The sequence below is a fragment of the Copadichromis virginalis genome, linkage group LG22, assembly GCF_057382275.1.
Source record: "Copadichromis virginalis isolate Kocher_CV1m ecotype Utaka linkage group LG22, C_Virginalis_male_GT1.1, whole genome shotgun sequence".
NCBI classification, from domain to species: Eukaryota; Metazoa; Chordata; class Actinopteri; order Cichliformes; family Cichlidae; genus Copadichromis; species Copadichromis virginalis.
In genome coordinates this window covers 12,311,688-12,335,395 of record NC_140638.1, presented here as the reverse complement: position 1 = coordinate 12,335,395, position 23,708 = coordinate 12,311,688, and the positions used below count along the sequence as shown (strand labels likewise).

The 23,708-nt window shown below is 42.8% G+C and overlaps 2 protein-coding genes across 3 annotated transcripts in view; one reads left to right on the top strand and one right to left on the bottom strand.

The window, feature by feature from the left end:
• LOC146682906 (dolichyl-diphosphooligosaccharide--protein glycosyltransferase subunit STT3B) overlaps nt 1-16,092 on the top strand; it is a 104,745-nt gene extending 88,653 nt beyond the window's left edge. The window contains exons 10-16 of the mRNA XM_085445264.1: nt 1,937-2,148; nt 3,560-3,747; nt 4,518-4,689; nt 5,237-5,410; nt 7,778-7,891; nt 12,592-12,798; nt 12,949-16,092. Coding sequence (XP_085301390.1) covers nt 1,937-2,148; nt 3,560-3,747; nt 4,518-4,689; nt 5,237-5,410; nt 7,778-7,891; nt 12,592-12,798; nt 12,949-13,023 — 1,142 coding nt within the window. The 3' untranslated portion in view covers nt 13,024-16,092. The remainder of the gene's footprint in view (nt 1-1,936; nt 2,149-3,559; nt 3,748-4,517; nt 4,690-5,236; nt 5,411-7,777; nt 7,892-12,591; nt 12,799-12,948) is intronic.
• Nucleotides 16,093-17,050: 958 nt separating this feature from the next.
• osbpl10a (oxysterol binding protein-like 10a) overlaps nt 17,051-23,708 on the bottom strand; it is a 96,966-nt gene continuing 90,308 nt past the window's right edge. For both annotated transcript variants that reach the window (XM_085445263.1, XM_085445262.1), the window contains exons 11-13: nt 22,001-22,183; nt 21,757-21,910; nt 17,051-18,326 (exon numbers count right to left, since the gene is read on the bottom strand). In XM_085445263.1, the coding sequence (XP_085301389.1) occupies nt 18,282-18,326; nt 21,757-21,910; nt 22,001-22,183 (382 nt within the window). In that variant the 3' untranslated portion in view covers nt 17,051-18,281. The remainder of the gene's footprint in view (nt 18,327-21,756; nt 21,911-22,000; nt 22,184-23,708) is intronic.

The following is a 23,708-nucleotide window of genomic DNA, read 5'->3' as shown; positions in this document are numbered from 1 at the left end:
CCATTCATCGTTTTATCGTCTTCATCACATTAAATTTGAAATGTGTAAAGATGGAGGTTACTCTCTTTACTTGCTTTCTTGTCTTCAGTATGTTTTATCTAACAAGGGTGAAAAAAGCTGCAAAACTCATTTAAAGATGTGCGGTTCTGAGACTTAGATGAAGCCTATTAGAGAGCTAGTCAGGACCCACCTACCAGTAAGCAGCAACACCCCTAAAAATGGGCAATGTTGAACCCTAATATGGTTCAAATGGGTGTTGATTTTTAAAGAGGCTGCTTTAGGGTTGGAGAATTTAACAGTTTATGCAGCCAGCCTCATCGGGCCCTTTCAGGAACCTTTTATTTGCTGTTTTTTCACCCTACTTATCCATCATTGGCATCTTCAAGTTAAAAATTTATAGAAAACAGACAAACCTGTGTGCAATGGACAATGGACTTTTGTCGTGAAGACGGAGCTGAGCGGAAAGACGAAGCTTTCTTTTACTAGTTGGTTTACTAGCAGTCCAGACCCCTTCACCTGTGGTTATGATTTCCTAGTAATGACTGAAACTGAAAGAGGAAGTTGTCTAATGCAAGTAGCTGAAATTAATTTCCTCTGCAGGGTAGCAGGGCTCATCCTTAGAGATAAGGTAAGGAGCTCAGACATTCAGAGGGATCAAGGAGTAGATCCGCTGCTCCTGTGGTTGAAAGCAGCCAGTTGAGATGTTTTGGGCATCTGGTTAGGGTGATTCCTGGGCGCCTGCCTTTGGAAGTGTTCTGGCTATGCCTCCAACCTGGGAGGAGACTCCAGGGTAAACTGAGAAACCACTTATGAGTTTATCTTTCTCATCTGCCCTGAGAATGCCTCGGGATCCCCCAGGAGGAAGTGGAAAGTATGGCTGGGGAGAAGGATGTTAAAATCCCCTAGTCTGCTGCCACGACAACCTGATGTTGGATATGCCACGGACAGATGGTTATTGTTGTCAGTGATATAATGGTGAAATCCCACCTGCTTTTAGCAGCACATAGATGCATTTTAAGCTCGGTAATTGGATGCTTCTTATTGAAACCCACCTAAGAAGTCATTTATCCTGTCATGTATAGAGCTTCTACGTTTGACTTTTCAGTGACGAACCAGGTATTTTCTAATTTGTCTTGAGAAATTTAACGACCGATAATTCAACCAGGAGGTTGCTGCCCATCGCAGCCTTAAATTCTCCAACAGTCAGGCCTGTAATATTGTCTATGGAGCAAATAAATAGGCATTTCAGAGCCAGGGATTCCTGAAATAGCTCCTCTGTCATACCTGATTCATTGTCAGCTGGGATTAGCTCTTGAATTAATAATGGTTCTGTTTTTAGTGGAGTTTATTTGATCATCTGTGATTAAAATGCATGATTTATATAAAATAAAAATAAAAATGGGTAGAATGTCGTGACTAGCAGACTGGTCTGTGGACAGTGCATCCTTTCTCGAGTAGCTTTAAGCACTCTCAGCTTTGAAAAAGCCTGAAATAATGAGATTGAACTTCTTTATACAGCAGCTTAAATAAAACTTAGGGTTAGACAGCCAAGATGGAGGGCAAGGAACCCTTAAGTGCTGGAAACAAAGTCCTTCAGCAGCCCGTTTCTCCCACAGACTTAATTAGCCAATTACAGGTATTGATTAGCCACACACCTGTTGAGCCGGGTCGGTGCTTTTCAAGGACAAAGAACAGCCAGTGCTCCTCTATTCAGGGTTTGAGATCTGCAGTGCTAACATAGACTGATTATTCAGTGTTACTCTAACAACTCAATTTCTCTTTCCGTGTCTTTATCTGCCTCCAACACCGACTCATTTTGTCTCTTTTATATTCACGCCGTCTTTCTCCTTGTCTCACCTTTGTCGACTTTGCTTTCCTTATTCTCGGTTTTTTAACTTTCTGTCAACCACCGCCTTCTTTGTCTCCTGCCTTCCAGTGGCTCTCTATGCCATCAGTGCAGTCTATTTTGCCGGCGTGATGGTGCGTCTGATGCTGACTCTGACTCCGGTCGTCTGCATGCTGTCAGCCGTGGCTTTCTCCAGCGTCTTTGAGCATTACATGGGAGACGACACAAAGAGGGAGAAACCCCCTGCTGAGGACAGCAGCGACGAAGATGACAAGAGGAACTCCGGGAACCTCTACGACAAGGTCAAAGCACGGCAGAGAAACTGCTGAATTTACACTTCACTGATTTTCAGTATTGATAATGCTACACTTTGTTGATGTCATGTGACAGGTCAAGTTGCTGTGGGACTAAACTTTTGGCTGGGAAAAATGTAATAAAATGAACAAAGTGAAAAAGCTGTCAACAAGTGAACACCCGTGGGGTGTTTCACACTTTCGTGGTACCTTTTGGGGTTTGGATTCATCAGTTGCGTATTTGTCAGCTTCCCTCCTCACTCCCCACCAGTTTGGATAAACTGTGATTCAGCTGTGATTCAGCAGCAACTGTTTGATTCTGTTGCTATAATTTTAGCCGCCTTTGTTGAACGTTGAACTCTTTTCTGTAGTCACGGCTGAGGATGCGTCAGTTGCAGCCTGCCACGTAATTCCATCTTTCTTTTTTTGCTTTCTCCAAAACACCTCTCTCTTCTAGAGAGGTTTCTAAAATGCCTTTTTTATCTGAAACGACACACTTCATAAAAATACTGGCAAAATGGCAAATATCAAAGGTCGTCGGCCGAGTTTGCACACAGGTTTGGGAACATTGAATGACGTCAACACGTTTAGATCTGAAATTTGAGGTTTAAGCCCTTTTTGTGTTTCAGTTTTGTCCTTTGAATGTGTCATGGTTACATGTGGATACTTGATTAGTTAGCAGCTTAATTGAGATGTATTTATTCAGGTAGTCTAATTAAGACCACAGTCTCATTTAAAAGACAAACCTGTGAACAAATTACATGCATATCACATTGCATTTTGACCGCTCGCTGACACAAGGCACCAACAGGAGAAACAAGGGAAGAGCTTAAAATAGATTCGGCTTCTGGTGCAGTGGTTGGCCCCCTGTTGTTGTGTCTAGAATTTGCCCAAAGCTTCACTACTTACAAGTTATAAGGGGGTTGTAAGCTGCCAGAAATTGAAATTGGACTTCAATTCCTGACATCTCCTGGAAGTTTTCGGCACCGCTTCCAGATCCCCGTGCGCCCACTGCAATTTACAGCAACAGAAATCCCACTTTTCCTGCAGTGATGGGTTCAAAAGTTAATTTTCATGTCTATCATTCATGCTGTCCCTCTTTATTGAGTTTCAGCATGCAGTTTGGGTGTGAGAGGAAGCAACTGAAGGTGTTAATTTGGTACAAATCATCTCTGGTGCTTTTTTTTTGTTTTGTTTTTTTGTTTTTTTTACTTCAGGTTTCTTGCTGCTCATCACAGGGATTTTCTCACATTTCTCACTGATATGTCTTCACACAGTAGAGGAAAAAAAGCTGAGGATACTCTAAAATACTTCGCTTATTAGTTCATTCAATAATTTATCGCACTCAATAATTCAGATTTCTGGAAAGCTTCAGACTCGTTTGCCAACCCTCCTGATGGTGTTTTGTCTCCCCCTGCAGGCCGGCAAGGTGCGCAAACACGTGTCGGAGCAGGAGAAAGCAGAGGAGGGTTTGGGTCCAAATATCAAATCCATAGTCACCATGCTCATGTTGATGCTGCTCATGATGTTCGCCGTCCACTGCACGTGGGTCACCAGCAACGCCTACTCCAGCCCCAGCGTGGTGCTCGCCTCATACAACCACGACGGGTGAGAGCGCTCCGCCGTGCCGAACGCTGCGTACATGGATGTAAAGCAACTGCAAAGAGCAGAGCAATGCCTCCCATGATGCTTCATAATGAAGAAGGATGGGCTCCTCCACCTTGCATGCAAATTAGCACGTATGTGTGTTGTGCAGCAAGAGAGCCGAGCATATTTCACAAGGGGATTGGCGAAATAATGATATGTGAGGCAATACCTGATTAACTTTTAATCTTCTAGGTCACAGTAAGCATCTCTTAGGTTACAAAAAGCTGATGTATTATTCTCTCAGACTCTTTACAGGCATAATTATTCTTTTAAAGCATTGAGGAGGAAATATTGGAGACCGAGACTAAGTGGTAGATGCAAGTTCTCATGCATATATTAATGGTACTACAGTAGTTCTCAGACAGTGGTTTAGCTATGCTGCTGGGAGCAGCGTGCCTGTCACTCTTTTTCTTGCACGTATACGCCCACACACACAGACACAGACGTAATATGATTACCATACCTGGAGCTAATTGGTTCCCTGGCTTCGTGTCTGCTCCCTCTGCGCGAGGTAAATTTAGGACGTGAACATTTAAAGTGCAAGGTGTTGTTTTTTTTGTTTTTTTTAAACCCTCAGTTCATTATATATGGATGCTCTATTTTCAGCTGTTGTTGCCCTTCTGATTTAAAGTCCTAAATGAAATATTAATGGCTTCCTCAGCTATATGCCTGCCAACCAACGCGGTTACCTGTCAACCTTATTTTTTCTTTTTTTTTCTCCCCCTTGTTAGGACGCGTAACATCCTGGATGACTTCAGGGAGGCTTACTACTGGTTAAGACAGAATACTGATGAGCACGCACGTGTCATGTCCTGGTGGGACTACGGTTATCAGATAGCGGGCATGGCTAACAGGACCACTTTAGTGGACAATAACACGTGGAACAACAGTCACATAGCGCTGGTAAGGGCTGTTATCGTCTTTCTTGTCTTCATCTGTCTTCTTCCCCGTTTTGCTCGTGGATCAAAGCACGTGCAGAGAAATCAATGGTTTCTTCTCGCAGCTGCTGGATGATTAGCAAGCTCTTCACTTATTTATTTATTTCTTTTTAAATGTAATTGCCATATTGTATAAAACGGCCGCTTCCAACAAGCCAGATAATCTTGTTTCCTTAAACTTTTTCCTATTGAATTTACACTGTAGGGAGAGTTCAGTTAATTGCTGTCAGATTCTGTGGGTTTGATTTATTCGTTTTTCCTCTCTGCTGCCAAATGTAGACAAATGTTTTTGCCTTTTAAAGCCCCTCTAGCTTTCTTCACTCTCACTTCCTACCCAATGCCTGTTGTCTCGTCGGCATCTGTCCACAGGAAACGTCATCAGAGTATCATGCATCACGGATCTCCGTTTAACAGCTCTTTTGTCCCGCAGCTCTGCCGAAGCGTCGTCTCTTGTGAAACGGGTAAAGCTCAGTTAAAGGATAACTTCTCAATCGCCATCACTTTCTTTCTAGGTGGGGAAAGCCATGTCTTCCAATGAGAGTGCAGCCTACCAGATCATGAGGTCCCTGGACGTGGACTATGTGCTTATCATCTTCGGAGGTGTAATTGGTTACTCGGGCGACGATATTAACAAGTTCCTGTGGATGGTGAGGATTGCCGAGGGTGAGCACCCTAAAGACATCAGGGTGAGTGTAACACAGCAGCAGCGCCTGTAAATAGAGCTCGAGTTTTCTCTGAGAAGGAATGGAGCTGGACTTACACAGCAGTAAAATCAATGTTTCCTCTTACAAAAGTCAAGGTGCTTTTTCAAACCCTTCTCACCTGAACAGAAGCAAAGATTACTCATTGCACTGTTCAAAAACAAGACGTCTGCCAGGAAACCCTGAGATACACTCACAAGGTCCCTTATTCAGGACTTTCATAACAGCTGCTTTTTGTTATTGGAGCAGAAAATGGACCAGCGTACGTGCAGGGCTTTTCTGTTCTTTGACTGCTAATAGTCTCAGACTGCAAACCAGATTTTACCCATTTATACACACTTCCAGAGTGCTCTTTGTTAAGGGAGACTTACTGTGCTCATTTCCAACGCCACATTTTTATTCTTGAATAAGTGTGGCTGTGTGTGTTCCAGAGCTCTTGCACTGGGCCTTGGTGCCATCTACCATTTCATCCACTACCTGAAATGAGCTTTAACTCCTCTTGCTTCAGCACCAGCCTCTTTTCGTCATTTATCTTGGAATTGGGTGCCCCTCGTAAACAGCAGGTTAGCAGGGTTAGAGCTGTGTGTGTGTGAGATGAACAGATTAAGGATATCCGCTCTCACTGACATCATGAGGAGACGAGAGTAGAAAGTGGAAAGATGTTTAATACCCTGACCCCTGGCTGTCAGGAATGATCTGTAAATATACAAATTTATTGCAGGTAGTATGATGGAAAAATGAATTTATAATAGAAAATAAGGAAAATGATAATAGATCTACTTTAATGAATACAACAAATTTGTTCTTTTGCATCATGGATATACAGATTTGGCATTTAGTGTCTTGTGGCAGAACATACTGACTGGAGGAAGTGCCGACTGAATCACAGGCCTTTTGATTGGTGGACACCACACTCTGCCTGTTCCTGAGCCATAGTCGTGCTGTTATATTAAAGCATTTTTCTTGTGAACTTGTATGGTCAGGATTTCATTTTTTAGCATTCTGTACTTTGCTGTTGTTGCTTCCCGACTTTCAAGGTTGTTTGGCTAATTTAGTTTTTAACCGAAGAGAGAATTGCATTTTGTTACCCTTGTAACTCCGATCCAGTTTGTATTCACGCTGAATTTTTACAAAGAAAGACGAGTAAACACGAGTTTCAAGGACAGTGACGCTATTGTGTTTCATCAATACTGCTGCATTGCAAATCAGCAGAAAATCCGGCAGCGGGACTGTGGAGACGCCAGTTTTCAGGCTTCAGTCACACAGGCCGGCGGTCGACAACCACGGGGAGAAACAAAATAATTGTGTATTGCACGGTCAGTTTGTGAGTGGTTGTTGGCAGGCACTATGTGAAATTGGTCGCAAAGAGGGGTCTACATTGTAAACCACCGTGCGGCACCACCTTGGTTTGGTCACCTTTCTGCTGCAACCAGCGTGTATCGAGCGTAATTTTTATTTTGAGCGCAAACAGTTTCTAGTTTCACTACTGCTCTGCGAGTGTTTGCAGACCAGTTGGTGCCTTCAATTCAAACTGTGGGTGACCACGGCAATCTGCTAGATACCAAAGCAATCAAAAGGAGGACTCTTTGACAGCTGCTAACACGATCTCCAGGGTCCAATCGGGGAATACAGCGAGCCCGTCCCACTGAAACCCAAGTAACGTAGCAGAAGCTACTTTAGAGCTCTGTGTGGTCATAGTAGGGTCACCACAGCAGGCAGCAACCGTTTTCTTGACACAACCCCAAAGGGCGATTTGGGTCTTCAGCTGGAATTAAACCAGCAACTATGTGAAGCAAACGTGCAGACCACTATACCAGAACAATCTACCCACTGAAACAATTAAGCAGCAATTTAACTTGGATCAAGGTTGGAATTTTCCAGTTTAGAGGCATTTCTTATATTCTTCCTACTCCATTTAATTCAATAAGGCTGTGCTAATTGTATGAATGGCTTCAAGGAACAAACATGCTGAATATTACCTGGTTCCTCTTTAATGACAAAATACACAAAGTAGTGTATAAGCTGCGCACACATACTTGTGGTTAGGCATTGATTTTTGTGTGACTGTGGCTAGTTTAGTAGAAAATTTAGACTAATGCTGACAAAAATACATTAATTCCACAGTTATAGAGTTTGTGTGTTAGAGCTTTGAATCGTGCACTGAGATGAGTAGTTTTTAAAATGATGGCCAATTGATTACTTGAGCTGTTTAAGAGCAGTTTTTTCCCCTTTGCTGTCATTCAAATGCGTCCTCTCACCACTGCATCCATCTAGTGTGAACTTTCTACTCCTGATGCTACCTACTTTTGCCATCTGGTGATTTTTCTGGGCCCTCCTCTGTGTCTTCTTTAGGAGAGCGACTACTTCACTCCTCAGGGAGAGTTCAGAGTGGATAAGGCGGGTTCACCAACTCTGCTCAACTGCCTCATGTACAAGATGTCTTACTATCGCTTTGGTGAAATGCAGGTAAGAGGAGAAGTTCTCATTACTTCATCAGAAACTTTGCTTGTTTCTTAGAATTAGTTTTGTGTATGTGAGGACTTTTCAGGACAGAAGAGAAACCCTCCACTGAATCTTTCTGGAGTTAGGATCCACTTCACACTTACAAATGGATGAAATGATGAGCAGCTGCCACAATAAAGGAAAAACGTGTTGTATTTTATGCAACATGGAGCTTTATCAGGCAGTAACGAGCAGCTACCTCTGCCAAGCGTGTAAAAACGTCTCGCTTACAGTAAAAGGCTGACAGACGGGTGGAACGGGTCTTTAAGGAGGCGCCTTAGGGAGCTCCTGAAGTTTGTAGAGGGGTTGTCGGAGGGGAACGAGAGGCTGCGAGAGGAAATATGAAGGATTGGCAGAAGCTTTGAAATGCGCCACGGCTACTTCTGGCAGGTAGCAGAGGAGAGATGAGACGGATCCTTCATGCCAGGTGCTCACATCCCTACCGTACAATCGACGCTTCCGCCATCTGCGGACAAACAGCCAAAGCTCTGCATAGCTTAAAGTGCTGTTTCTGGGTTAATGGCATGGAGAAACCGAGGCACGGAAGGAGTAGGAGGAGGACAGGATGGAGAGATCCCAAAGACAGAAAAGTGTTAGAATAGCCGGAGCAGATTCCAGTTATGAAAACAAGATGTGACAAGTGTAAACTGAGGCTTGGAGGACACGAGGAAGAAGGCGATGAGCAGAGCGGAGGCAGCCATTCATGATTGTCGAGAATGCACTTTATAGTCATGGACCAATATTAAACTGTAATGCTGAGAATGCATAATAGAGAACAGAATAGAACTCATGATGAAAAGAGAACCCATGGACTGGTTACTTTGAAGCCCCCAAACTAACTCATTTAGTTCCTTTTATATTAAAATGACAGGTTAAACCACACTAATAAAAGCACATTAAGAGGCTAAGATCTTGTTGCTGCTGATATTCTATTATTTTAAAGTCTTTGTCCTGTGGAGCAGCCTGAGGAACAATTACAGGTTAGAACACAAAGTGAGGAAATTGGACAAGAAGGAAAAACAATGGCGGGAACCTAGATGGAGGCTTTTACTTTGAGAATAGAGTTGACATATTTTCGAGGGACACAGTAACAGTTGCAGAGTAAGGAGGATGAGCAATCAAGGGCCTTTTTAGAGCAGAATTACGGGGACGAGAGGTTTTATGCTGCTCGTGGAAAGTGTAATCAAACTCACTGTTTATCTTTCATAATCGAGTTTAAAATGTTTGCTCTCGTCTTTTTCTGTTCAGACCTAATTTAGTTTGAATCTGTAGAGCTGCTTTGTGCTGAGATGGATCAAAGGTGATGCTTTAGTAGTGGGTGGAGAGGCTCCTGCCTTCCGTTTCACTTTTATTTTAGGAAACTATTTGACATTTTGGGAAATTCACTTGCAGAAAGAGTAAGATGAGAACACTGATGCTATTCGTGGCTATTCAGTTAAAACGTGGACACTGCCAGCCTGCTTCTGTCTAGAAGTAACAGAATAGCAGCGATGGGGAGGAGTGGGTTTTAGTCATTAAGCAGCTTGTAGATAATTCAACCAAAGTCTCTCTCTGGAAGCGAGCCTTGCCACTGCATCTATCTTGGCACCGCCTCTGGGTAGTTGTTTTAAAGCATCTATGTAATTGTATAGTGTAGCCTTAACTAGGGCTGGGTATCGTCACTGATTTCTAGAATCGATTCAATTCCGATTCACAAGGTCCCGAATCGATTCGATCCACGATTCGATTTAAATCTGGGAAATTTTGACAGTCAGAAATATTATAATTCAGATCAGTACATTTACATATTTTTGTATCTATAAAAAGGAAGCTGACACTCGCAAGACTTTATCAAAGGTGTGAGCATCACAGCAGATGCTTTTGTGTCAAAGTAGCTGAAGATAAAACACAGAAAAACATGAAGGTGATTTTCCTGGCCTGGGATTTTATAAAAATATTCTGCAGTACATCAAAAACGAAAGAAAACCATTAATCAACATATGAACATCACCTCTGAAGTTACAGCGGTTTTATTAGAGACATGGTTAAGCATTTTGCATTTTGAATAATTTTAAAAAGTTTAAATTTGTTCAGTATTGAACAGCAGAAATGAGGTTTTCTTTTCGGAAGAATGTAAAAGGGAAAAAAACAGCGGCTGACCACGCTGTAAGCAACAGACTTGTGTAACAAGCAAGCGAATAATGAAGAAAGGGAAACTGTTCTTGAAGTACAGAGAGAGAGAGAGAGGGAGAGGGAGAGAGAGAGAGAGAGGGAGAGAGCTGTGCATCGCGGTGGAAGCAAAACAGTAAAAGTCAGAGTGAATTCATGACGATGTTTATGTGAAGCGTTTGGATCTTCTTCTGCTGCTGGTTCGGTCAATATTGTTTGGAGAGAGATCAAACTAACAGCTTTAGAATCGGCTCATAAAGGGCGTGAACACAAAGCGCGGACCCGCCGACAGATCAGAATCAGCGAGCTGTCGGCTTTCAGCCCCGACCGTGAGAAAGGCGACATCTCACTGATTCTGATCCGCGGGTCGCGCTGTGTGTTTAAGTCTATGTGCAGAATCCGTGTACCTGCTCTCATTTACTGTCTTAACTGTTTGGTGGTTCTTGAAATTTTGTGAGATGTCACCAGAGATTCTGGCATTTCGGGCAAAATAAATTTATATTAAAAAAATCGATTCAGGATTTTAATGAATCGATTTTACGTTATCCAAGCCAGAATCGATTTTAATCGATGAATCGATTATAAAAACCCACCCCTAGCCTTAACGGTTGAAATCACCAGGAAATAAAAATCCGCTTATATGCCTTAACAGATTTGCTGGCTTTGATCCAAAGTAAGCTTTAAATCTCTTAAGGTGTATTTCTATTACACGTGCTCAGTTTGTACACCTTGTTACAGCTTCAATCCTGAGTGATCAGTGATCACTACTCATTCCACCAGACCACTGAATAAATGCCATGCTGATTTACATTATAGCAAGAATAAGCCGGGAGAAAGTAAAAAGGTACACTCTGGCACATCTGTACCGCAGTAACACAAAGTCTTCTGCCAACACAGTGCACATCCCACAGGTTATTAAAGTGTTCAAACACAGTTGAATGCAGGACAAAATATGAGGAGCAAGTGATGGTGTACAAAAAATGATAAAGAAACACCACACTTATTAATGCCAGTAGCCTGAGGAGGCTGTGGTGCAGCTGTTTGAGACAAGGGTCTGCACTGTTGCGAGTCAGCAGCCTTCAAAGGTTTGTTTATATTGTGATGTCTAATCTGAACTTCATACATTTTGCCCCTGAAAAATGCTAAATGAATAATAAAATCCTAAAAACGTCAATAATTTATTTTCTCAAAACTACTAAAAATTAAAGGTAAACGTGCCTCGAAAAATAAAATGAAACTAAAATGAATAATCTCAGTTTGTAAACTAGAATGACAACAAATAAAATAATTTAAAAAACCATTAAAAATCAAAAACTATTATAACCAGCAATATGCTTGGCTAATGTATTCATTTTTTTATTGGTGTTTGGCTCTTTAGGAGCTGGGATGGCAGCTTCTATCGTGTCTTTGTTAACATGTGTTTGGTTTGACGTCATTTATATTTCCGTGACACAAATTCAGTTCAACTTGAAGGATTTCAGTTTGTCCTCTCAGCTGGTTTCTGCTTTCTAAGCAGCTTCGGTCCAGATGAAAATGACAACAGGTGAACTGAAGAGGCAACAACAAGACGACCCCCTCAGGAAAAGAAATGGTTTTGCAGGTGGTGGGCACAACTCCTGCTCTCTCATTGTCCCACCTGACTACGTTTTCTTTTCTTGTCACCTCTGATAGTAGGAGGTGGTGCCTGGTTGCACAGGTAGTCACATTCCTTTAGGATGCCGTGTTCACATGTGCTGTCACAAGAAGGCTCACTGTGTCTCCCTGCACAGTCTCAAGCGTGCGGTGGAGATGAGGAGAGGTGAGCAGGGCTGAAAAAAGCCTTCCCCCTAAGCAGGACCTAGATCTGCATCTCTGTGCAAGAAGGAACTAGAGGAATGCTACAAGATCCCTACACAATCCTCTCTAGTGGGCTGTTCATGTGTGTGCTTCTGACTGACCGGCACCATGCAGCTCAGTTGGCACTTGCCATTGTTGCCTGCAACAATTATCTGCGGAGAGACTAGGTCATCAGTGCCTGCCAGTTGTGGTATTCTCTGAATGCCAGTTGAGCTGCACTGTCTGTGATTACAGGACCCACTAAGGGACATCAGGCCCTTATGCCACCGTAGTACATGTATATCACAGCTTCATCAGAAATATGCACTTCAGTGGCCCACTAGAGGTCGATTTGTAGGGTTCTGGCAGTGCTTCTGTTCCTCCGCACATGAAGGAGCAGATACATGTTCTGCTTCCTTGGTCGATGCCCTTTTATGGGCAGCTCTCATGTGTTGGCCTGCCTCCTGGTATCTCCTCCACACTTGGCGAATCTTCTGTGGTCTAATTGTGTAACTAGTAGAGTGACAAGAACGACAGAAAAATCAGTCGAGAAGGAATTTGGGGTTGTTTTGTTGCCTCTCCAGTGTACCTCTTCCCACCTTCCTCTATAAGAAGACAAACAATTGCACTGCACAGTTTCATACGTTCCTGTCACTGATAGCTGCCAGAAAATCAGATAAATAAACCTGCTCGTCTCTCAGCTGGATTTTAGGACGCCGCCTGGCTTTGACCGGACACGTAACGTCGAGATCGGCAACAAGGACATTAAGTTCAAGTACCTGGAGGAGGCGTTCACTTCAGAGCACTGGCTGGTCAGGATCTACAAGGTGAAGGACCTGGAAAACAGAGAGCCGCTCGACCACAAGCTCCGTAGTGTCGTGCCCAAGCAGAAGTACACCTCCAAAAAGGTAACAACATAGAGCATGTGTTCATTCAGTCTTTTTATTTATTAATTCTTTAAATGTACAAAAAGTTGCTTAAAAAAATTAATTTAAATCCTACCAATTCTAATATTTACAGATGTTTTCTTTTTATTTCGACCTCATTTCTCTAACCAGACCGCCAAGAGGAAGCGAGGGCACATCAAGAACAAACTTGCCATGAAGAAGGGCAAGAAACTCCAAAAAAAATAACGGCGACGAATCGTGAACTGTAGGAGAACAAACGTGAAGAAACCTCTAAACACCAATGATGAAGAACACAGGTGCTGTTTTATCTGGCAGTTGGTCTCGGGCGCTTGTCTCTAGAGCGCCCTCGTGTGTCGAGGATGTGTCATATCTGGTTAGCTCCAGAATTGTCGTCCGTTTTTTTTGGTTTTTGGTTTTTTTATCCTGAGGATGTTTGTCTTGCTTTTTCTTCTGTTTTTTTTTCTTTTCAATTCTTTTTTTTTTATTACTTTGTACTTGAATGTGTGGTGAGGCATAGGGCTGCTTTACTGGGTCCAGCGTTGATTTAATTTTTGTGATGTTAATTAAGTGCTTATCAGTACAGGGATCGGGTGAAGGCGAAACAAGAGAAGACTAGGAACATTTGCACCAAAGACCCATCGACCTTGCTCCGTGGCACATGTGAACTCATTACTGGGAGCGAGGAGGCGAAGCAGTGAAAGCCGAGGACTTTGTTCCTGACTCGTGTACAGTAGGACAGTATGCGGTATGGAGGAACGTCACCATCCACGCACAGCCCTTCTGTAATATTAACCTTTTTGTCATCATCTCTTTTCTGTCTTCTGCCTGGCTTCCTGACCCCTGTTTTCCCCACAGATTCTCTGGGGAGAGAAATTGGCCTAATATGTAAATATGCGATATAAAGAGAAACTGTCTAAAAGGATGATAATATATTGGATTGTTGTGGTGACTTTTTAAATATGCAGTTTCTGGGTTTTTTTGTTTAGTTTTTTTTTCTTCCCAGTTTTTGTGCGATTGTTTGATTTTTGTTTGACAGCATTTAGAACAGTGAATGCAATAATTCTTGTACAGAGGGGCTTGAGATTTTTGCTGACAGAATGAATTTGAATGTGAATTTTTACACACCCCCTGTTTCCCCCCCCCCCTCTAAATGCATAGATTGTACATTTCTGCTGCTAGGGTTTAAAGACGGAAACAAGCAACTGTGTGTACAAAGTAGTGATTAATAAATTAGGCCTCCCTTCCTGCAGGGGGAGCTCTCTAGTTCAAGTGAGCAAAGCCTAGTGCCTCATCGCTGGTCGTCCATCGCCTGATTTTTATCTTTCCTTTTAATTTTTACGTTTGAGTTTGTGGCTGTCTACTTTTGTTTAAGCTCATCGTGTGTCAGAATGGCGGCTTCGCTGCTTCAACCAGACTGAGGCGTTGAAAACTGGAAATGTTCATAATATCTGGAAATGGACTGGTGAACTGTGAAGGGGGGGAGTGGGGGCTACATGGTATACAGGCACTGAATCTAGAAAAGATGAACTGAATGAGAAACTATAATGGACTTCCATCTCTGCCTGTAACATAAGATGGATCAGTGAGAATAAGACTAACAAATGTCTCTGTGGTACTCTGAAGCTGTGTCCCTGTACTGTATACTACTGCTGCACTAATAGATGTTTGTACAGCAGGCGGTTGAAATAATCAATTTCCCAGTTAATGTTTTTTCCTGAAAACGGTCCTCAGAGCCAGTTGTGATGTCTTTAACTTTTTACTCATTGAAAGCATACTGAGAGTAACCCTTGAAGCTCTGAAGTGAAAGGTCAGGGCTGCTTATAAAACAAAATGATTGTGCATCAGAACTTGGTGAGGGTGGTCACTTGGAAAAACTACCCTTGGAAAAACCTGAAAACTAAGGTCTTTTAGGAGTTTTATTCTTCTCCTCTGCCAGAGTAGCTTTGCATGATTCAGTTCAAAATAATCCTTATTCTTTGAAATCTCTTCAGAGAGATTATCCTCTGTCTGAAACAAACTCTAGTGGCCTCTCTGATTTTAAGCCAACTTTATTCTGATTGGCTGAAGGTTGTTGGCTGAGATGACCACATTGGTGACATCTGCTCTGTGACATCATACAAAGCCAAGATGAGACAGAGTGCTTAATATGAGCATCCAGCATTGTATTTGTACATGAGGCTGAAAAGGAGGAAAACTTAATGGATTGAGAAGTCCACAAAATAATCACTTTTTTCTGTCTCTAAAGAGATTTGGAAGCTCCTTACGTTTTTAAAAGCTATAACAGTGACATTTTACTTTACTGAGATATTTTTAAAGCAGTAAAGTTTACAGCTGTTCATTGATCCATTCATTCTTTTGTTCAATGCAGTATTAAAAAGGGCTGCATGCTTTTGAATAGGTTAGCCTGTGGTTGCCTTTTAGTCTATCAGTTAAATTTTCTGTAAATTCTCCAGAAAAAGGTGTTTTAATTTTCCAGGTGCTGAGATTAGGTCTGTAATTGATAACAAAAAGAGTTTGGAATTACTTTGGAATAATCCACTTTAATACAGTTGGTTTTTTTTATTCTGCACCCCACATCATGTTTAGAACTGGTGAGTTGGTTCCTGATACTGATTATATTTCAGAAAAACCCCCCTGATATTTATCTTTAAAAAAGACATAATATAAAATATTTCTATCCTAGTAGTGTTAGTTGGAGTATGCGGTATGCAGCTGGGACACAGCTCTGAGTGGTAGCCTATGTCTTATTCTATGGGCATTGCACTGTTCTCCGTGTGTTTGGGTTCTTAGACTCTGTCTAAAAACTAATGTGTGCACGCTTCTGTAACTTTTTTTTTCTTGATCAAAAAAGTGACACATCATGCAGATATACTTGTTTTGTCACATTTTACAAAAAATAACTTTTGTTCATATCGGGTGTTTTTTTTTTGTTTTTGTATCTGAATGCTTTGATCTCTCAAACTGTCACCGTTTGAGGCTTCAGACCTTCGACATGCCACTTCATTGTTCTGTTACACAGAGGACAGAGTTCAGACTAAGCCTTAATGTGATGTACAGTGTGCTCCTCTTTTGTGCTCATTTGTTTTGTTTGTTTAATTAGGAACAGCAGAATGGTTGCTCTGAATTTCCTCATGTCTTAGAATCTCGGTGGCATCTGTCCCCGACAACATCTTTCTTTTTTTGTTGTTGTTCTAATGCAGTCTCTTCCCACATGTGTCTGCTCATCTTCAGAGTTTACATTTTTACATTGTTGTTCTGTTCAGCCATCTTTGAATATACACTTTAAAGAAAACACTGGTGTGTGTGTGTGTGTGTTGTTGCTGGTCTTCTCACTTTGAAAGCGTTGCATGGACCATCTGTAAATGTGACTTTAAACATAGTTGAATGCAAAATGAACCACTTGATGGCAGCATTACACTTTGGGTGAAGACTTTTGCTTCTGAGTGTGCAGCAGTACGCATAAAGAACACTGATTGTGGAGGGGGTGAGATCTCTTTATTTGGTGGCAGATGAGTAGCTGTTCTTCAGCCACTTATTATTTAATGCGATCTCAACTCGTGATTTCTCCAGTGAAGATACTTCACTCTATATAATTACTTTTGTGCTGAAAATAATCTCACTCTGGGCCTTAGTGCAGCTTTTGAGTTCACCCTGTCTGAGATGACCCTAGCTCACCATTTATTTGAAGTCTTCCGATTGGTTTCCCCTTGCAAACAAAAGGTTTGAACCTCAGGTGGGTGGAGCTTCTGTGCCTGAGATCACCATATTGGGGATATCGGTTCCCTCTGACATCATTAAGAGCCAAGAGTATAAAAAAAAAGACTTCAGACTGCTCTAAAGGCTCAGTTTAAGTCTGAGCTTTTGGGCTTACAGGGTTTGCTTGCACATGTTGCTGAAACCATTATTTGCAAGAGTATGCATGTGACAGAAAATAAGGAAATGCTTGGTGAGTCCCCTTTGAGCAACGGTGCCTGGCAACAAAGCCTAAGAATGTATTAAAGCAGGTGACAGTAATGAGAAGCGTTGCAGCAGTGCTTAGATGTAAAGTCTGCATGTAAGGCCAAAGTCAGTGTTTGTGTAAAACAAGCTCCAACATTGGTCTAAATGTCTGACAGGTTTGTTTTTTACACATATATAATGCAGAGCATCATCATGGAGTGGGTGAGCTCATCTGCATACAAATACTGTCATACGTTAAAAACCTAAGGCGGGGTTGTGCGGTTTTCTTTCTTTTATGACAAAAAATAAACAGTTTTTCATTTAAAACCTTTTTACTTTATTGTAGAAAAGCCGATCAGTCTGAATAATCGTCACATATCTCGTCAAATGTAGACATAAAAACGCGAGTACACAGTGGTATGAACCTCTTCCTGCAGTGTCCCAGTGATTGTTATTCTGGCAGACCTTCATCTTCACAGAGGCAGCCTCTTTCCCCCACCACCACCACCCCCAAAATGTGATAACATGGCTGTATGTTCCTGCAAGCTGCCTCATCCATAATCATCACCACAGCTGAAACAAAGAAGTATTAACTTCAGGAGGCACAGACGGGGTGTACAGGGGCTCCCTAATTATGGACGTGTCGTCTGAGGGGCGCAGATACAACACCGATTAGAGGAGCTCTTGGCTACAATACAAACAAACCGGTGTTTTCTTCTGGAAGAAAAAGCGTGTGATGGTGAAACGAGAGGTAGTAATGGAGCTCATCTGGTAGGCAGAGGTGATAGAGCAACATACTGTCGTAAGCATGTGTAGTAGCCATCAGTACAAGATGGGAAAGCATACTGTACAATTAAAATGTGCCAAGATACATTCATAGTGCAGACACAAACAATCAGGACCTTCACTTTCTAGTAACCTGCTGTAATATATTCTATTTTAATATATACTAAATCATCTAATATAGTACATTTGATTTTAAATAGTTTCAAATCTGCTTAGGTTTCCTTAATTCTTCTAAAGCTCTGAGAGACCCAACCTGATTGGTAAAAGCCATCGATACAAAATAGTAGATTTACTTCTATGTTAAAAGTGCTCTATAAACAAACTAATCTGGGAACTACAGTGTTATGTGTTACGGGAGATGTGATCCACTCTAACAAGGCATGAAACCTGGAACAAACACTGATTTCTGAGAAAAATGCGCTGATCATTAAAAAGAAAAATACAAAGTGGGAGACTAGTGGCAGGCGTCATAAACTATGTGTGTGTGCAAAAAAAGGCCTTGACAGGTGAAAAATAGAAATATTCTACTTTGAATACTACCAACTGTATATAAAATGTACTGCTCTCCCCAGGAGTCCCAAACTGTGGAGATCCATTTGGCACCTTGTTTGTTTCCTGTTTGTGTCGCCGTAGTGTCACTCGGTGGGGTCTGAAGGTCCATGGGGGACGCCGCTCCCCTTGTTTGACCCCCTCCCCCATCCTCCTCAGCACGGGGAACTGGAGTTGTTATAGTCCATTAGAAAGGAGCGTTTTTGATGTCAGGTTGACTTCCACAGCGGGTTATTATAGCTCCAACCATCCCCCTGCACAGGTGAGGGAGAAAAAGCCTTTTAAGAAAATAAAGCTCAAATTTGGATCAAATTACCAAAATTTACAAAGTAAGGCCCATTTAAATCCCACCCAGTGCATCTTTAAAAACGTGCAATATTGTATAAAAGCTCTTTATGCTTGATAGCATATGAAAATCAGAAATTTAGATTATAACATTATTTCCTAAAATCAATCAAAATAGGATTCAGAAAGCAGTAAAGTCCAACTTTTGAAAAGTATGCTAATTTATACACCATTACTTGGCTCATGGGCTCTTTTACCGCAAATTACTGCATCAGTGTGAGTCGAAGAGATCAGTAACACCAACGCAGTGCGCAAAGCTGAAGTCCACGTTGCTCTGTTAGCATCTGTAGTCTTCTTGATAAAGCTAGTCAGCTGATGATTGAAGCACAAAGTGCTCTAAAATCTGTGTTGATTCTGGACTTGGTAAAAACGGAGCGAACCAACCACCACCAACACCAGCAGATCACATGACAACTGCAGAAACTTCACTCTGGAGCTTGGATTCGGTGACTTCCTCTCTTCCTCCAGACTCCATGACTTTGATTTCCAATTAAAAGCAAAATTGACTTTCATCTGAAAACTTGGATCCTCATCTCTGAGAGACGCACAGTATTTGTACAGTTTGAACTGCAATGTATTCAAACTAGAAAATTCTCATAATCTGAGATAATGATTCAGTTTTTCATGTGCTGTAAGAAATAATCAGTCAATTATATATAAAAGGATGTTTCACTTCATATGGAACAAAATGTATCGTTTGGAAGTAAAAAGCAAAAAGAAAAGATGATTTTATTTTTTTTTTGCACATACACTTGTACTAGTTTTCTCTACAGGTGGTTGTGGCTCAGGAGGTAGAGCAGGTCATCTCTTCCAGTATGAATGCTAAAGTATTCTTGTGCAAGATACTGAACCCAGAGTTGCTTCTGATGTGTTTATATGTAATTGTGCATGAATGTTAGATAGAAAACACTTAGATGTAGAAAAAAAACTGCTTGTGTGCCTGAGTCATAGTGTATAACGTGCTTTACATAAGAACCAGTCCATTTCTGTAAGGTAGACAGCTCTTCCCGCTCCACCACAACCACCCACACATGCAGGGCCTTGGAGTAGGGGTATGTCACCAGGGTGCAGAGGAGGCTACCCCCCCCCTGTCCCCTTCTGGCTGCCTCTGCCTCAATTTTATCCCACAACTTAGACATTCACATTACTCACACTCTCATTACACATACATATAGCATCTTGGGGGTGGGCACGATACACGGAGTCCAAAGTACCATCAGGGTGTACACCCCACCCCTGGCATCGTTGCCCACCTCTCAATTTTAAATACACGTAGACATTGAGGGCTAGCAGGAGGGACCATGCGCTTACCTGCTGCTCTCTGGCAGGTAGCTCCATGCCCTCCTGGGTTTTAAATGCACCTTAGAACACACATGCATCAACACTACAATGAGCGGGTGGAGGGAGGTTTGGAGTCTTCTCTCACCCCCGTTCTCTGCGACCTGCTGGAGTGGGGGGGCTAGGAGGAGGAGGAGTTGGCCGTCCGACTGTGGTCTGGAGTGTGGGGCCTCCCTGCTGCTGCGGAGTCGGGGCGGTCTGCCTCCCCCCACCGCAGGGAAAAGGGTAACACCACCTGGGTCTGGGTGCAGTTCCCCCCTCCAGGGGCGGGGGCACCTAGACCCGGTTTGTAGAGTACGCTTGGGGAGTGTGATCGTGTGTACAGCATCTCTTTATGTCTGTCTCCACGTTGGTTGAGTGTGGAGTAAGTGCATATGAGAGCATGAGGGTGGGAATGGATGTTTGTATCTGTGTGTGCCTGTATGTCTGTGTCTATATGTCAGGTTGGGTGTCAGGCGCCACCTCTCTGGGGACATCTCAGGCCCTCCGAGGTCTATCTCCCCCCACCACCACTTCCCCTGCCAGTGGCGGACTCCCTCAGGTGTCGGTGCGTTGGTGGTTCTTTGTGTCCGGGGATGGGCGTCCAGGTACACACCGGCTCACTCCTTGGCGGCCGCTTATCGGGGCCTGGAGCCTGGGGCTCGCTCGGGCCACTTCGGAGGTGGGGTGCCCCCGGCCTCTCGGCCTGGGGCTCGGTCACTCAGGCGCAGCTGGCTGCCGGCGGAGCTCACGGGCGCGTCACTGCAACTCCCCCTGGCTTCTGCTCCGCGGCTGCTGAGTGAGCCCTCATCTGGGACTCTCCTCAGCTCTTTCCGGGACAGTGGCGCGGCTGCCCCTCTGTTGGTCTTCCTTGGTCTCTTGTGTTCTGGGGGCCTCTGGATGTCTGGAGTTTTGATCTCCTCCATACCTGCTTCATGCCCTGGAGGACGGGGCTGTGGCCCCCCCACACCCTCTAGCAGATTATTACATGAAGGAACCTTTTAAAAAACAAAAAACAAGCGCGTCCATGCTCACAGGTGTACACACGGGTGATCACACCCACAAACTACACCCTTTTTGGCTCCTACCTCAAAGCACACTGTGTTCTGTTGATCTTATGTGCTGCACAATAATGTTTAACATTTAGTATTTACTGTCATATTCCCATATATCATTGTGATGTTGTTTATTCTATTACTCTTGTTCTCTTCTGCTTGTTTTCTTTTTTCTTTCTCAGCAGGTGATCCAGGTGATTGATATATGCATTTTTTTCTTCTCTGCCCGTTCTGTTGGTTTTTGTCTTTTGCCCTTCTCCCCCGTCCCTCTTCTCAGCTGTTTGTCTTTCCCTCTTTCTTTCTCCCCTTCTTTCCCCCAGTCAAGTCTGTCCCGTATTCAGTAAGTGAAAATAAAATAAACAATAAAAGGTGAATCAAATGGACCATTACGGCAAGGCTGGGATGGTCAATTTGGTAAAGTAAATCCGTTGGGCATCTTTCTTTGCCTTTAGACAACAATTCTGAGGGCAAAAGAGCCAAACGGGACAGGCAAAAAAAAAAAAAAAAAAAAAAAAAAAAAAAAGGTAGACAGCAATATAGTGGAAGCAAAGGTGATTAAAGCAGAACGACTTTGCGTGTTCTTCACGAGTTCTCTTTTAGTCGGTTGCCACTGCAGAAGCAAGAACTAAACCTAACATTTAGTTTGTGACCCAAAAATGTATCACCACAAAAACAGCACACAGTATAATCACACAGTTACAAGCGCTGTGTGTGCTACTAATGAGGAAAAGGGGAGAGGCGTTACCTCGAGTTAAAAATAAAGCTTACTTCTGAAACAATCAGCAAGGCTCAAAATTCTTTTGCTTGTCAGGGCGACTAAATAATGCAAAGATTTTCACTCAGATTTCACAGTAAATGAAGCGCACTATTTATTAAATATAGTATTATGCCGTTCAGTGGGATATACTTTGAAATAGGAATGTTTACAAACTAGAGCTCAGACTGAATCTTATTGCTCTTGCAGTACCTCTTTAGTGAAGTATTTGGGCATCCAGGGTTTGTTATCAGCTGCTCTCTGCCTCTCCTCCCCTCTCTGACACTCCTCCAGTCTGTGTTTGTGCTCCGTGGCCTCGTCGATGTTCCCTTCCTTCAGCGACTTGGTGACGTTTTGCCACAACCGCCTATAAGCCAAAACACATTTAAAACCGTGTCGGAGGGCAAATGAGTGTGAAACGCTCCCAAAATGCTCACTGAACTCTGCTGCCTTTCACCTGGATTCTGTCCTCGCCTGTTTCTCCACCGGCCGCAGCTTCTTCTTGGTGACGGGAAGTTTGGTCGTGTCGATCACTTTGGTTTCCCCGCTGCTGTACGTGAACTCCAGCGTGCCGTTCCACTCTCCCTGTGCTTTGCACACGATGGTGTTGGTCGGGTTGTGCTTGACCTCTGCTGTCACCCTATGGCAGCAAGACAGAGACCGTTGTTGTTGTTGTTAAGTTAAAAGCAGCCTTTAGCAAGCAGATAGTTAAAATATATACATGCACTTAAAATCAATTAATGGGTGTTTGGGCTGTTTGTCTTCTCTGGGCTGTCAAAGCCACATCTGCCATCATTACTCTGCTCCCTGTGCTTTGAATCCCAGTGCTGCTCTTCTAGTTTGACTTTCAGACTCCCAATCTCCACCTCATTTGTTTGCTCAAAGCCTTATCCAATTCTCCACCTGCTTCATCTCCAACACTGCCAACATCTAGATTGCATGGATCGTCACCTACTACTTACTCTGCTCTGCCATTATTCAGTTTCATCAGAGTTTAATCGCCAAATAGTTCCTTTATTGAAGCAGTTTTACTAAAACTACCTTCCATACTGTGCTTACACTGTGACATCCATCTGTTGACTAAATTTAAGGAAACACGGTGAGCTTGAGCTCAAGGTGGCTCGGAATGAAACGTCTCTCAGTCCATCCACAGGAGCCTAAGGGGTCACTGAGTTGTTTGATTATGAAAACGATGTAAGTAACACGCTACGGCATTTACCATTACTGGATCTGAAGTCTACTAAATGCCTGTGGAAGATTTTGGACCAGTGTTGGGTCGCACTCTCCACCACCACTGTCAGAAAATGGTCACAAAATTTAAATGGTCGCCTGTCTTTACTTAGTCGCTAAATCACATTACTCCAATCATTTTTCAGGAAGTTGTGACTTATTTGTTTGGCTTAATCAGGAAGACAAAAAGAGCAAAGCTCTCCATATTATTTGGTTCAAGTAATAAATGATTTTCTTGAAAAAGTTATGCAACAAGCAATGCTTGGATCCGTAGGCTCTTCCTCAAGCAATCCCTATCATCTGTTGACCAACAGGGTGAACTGAAGTGCCATCCAGAGCCTGTAAAGAGAACAATGCAGGAGGAAGACATAGAGGGTCCTCTCACCATAGACATCCCAGCCACAGACTCTTAACTCTCTTGGTACTGAGCAGAAGCATTCAAACTGCATACAACAGGTTCAGGGAGAGCATCCACCTGCCACACCTGGATTGTTCTTATGAAACTTCCTGGTTCACACTGATGATGCCACATTGACAGCACAAGTGTGCTCAATACATCAACTTTATGCAAGCATCTACTCAGTGTGTGGGAAACATTGTTTTCTCTTAACGGTGAAGAAGAGTTCTGGTGCGACAGATAGTTAATGTTCTTTATGACCAAATTATTGGCAAACATTTCCTGTATTTTCTTTGCTTAAATCAGCTAAAATGTTTCATTTTATAAAATAACTCACAAATACTGAAACGTTAAGACAGAAGCATAAGCTGTGAAATCCACTGCATGCATGAACTACTACTGTTGGTGACATAATCTGTCATATGTAAGAGTCTGATAACCTCACAGATGAATTATTTCGCTTCCTCTGCCTTCCCTGAAGTGAACAAGAACCAGCCGTCCTTAAACTGAATCACATGTATGAAGAAGCTATCGCAGA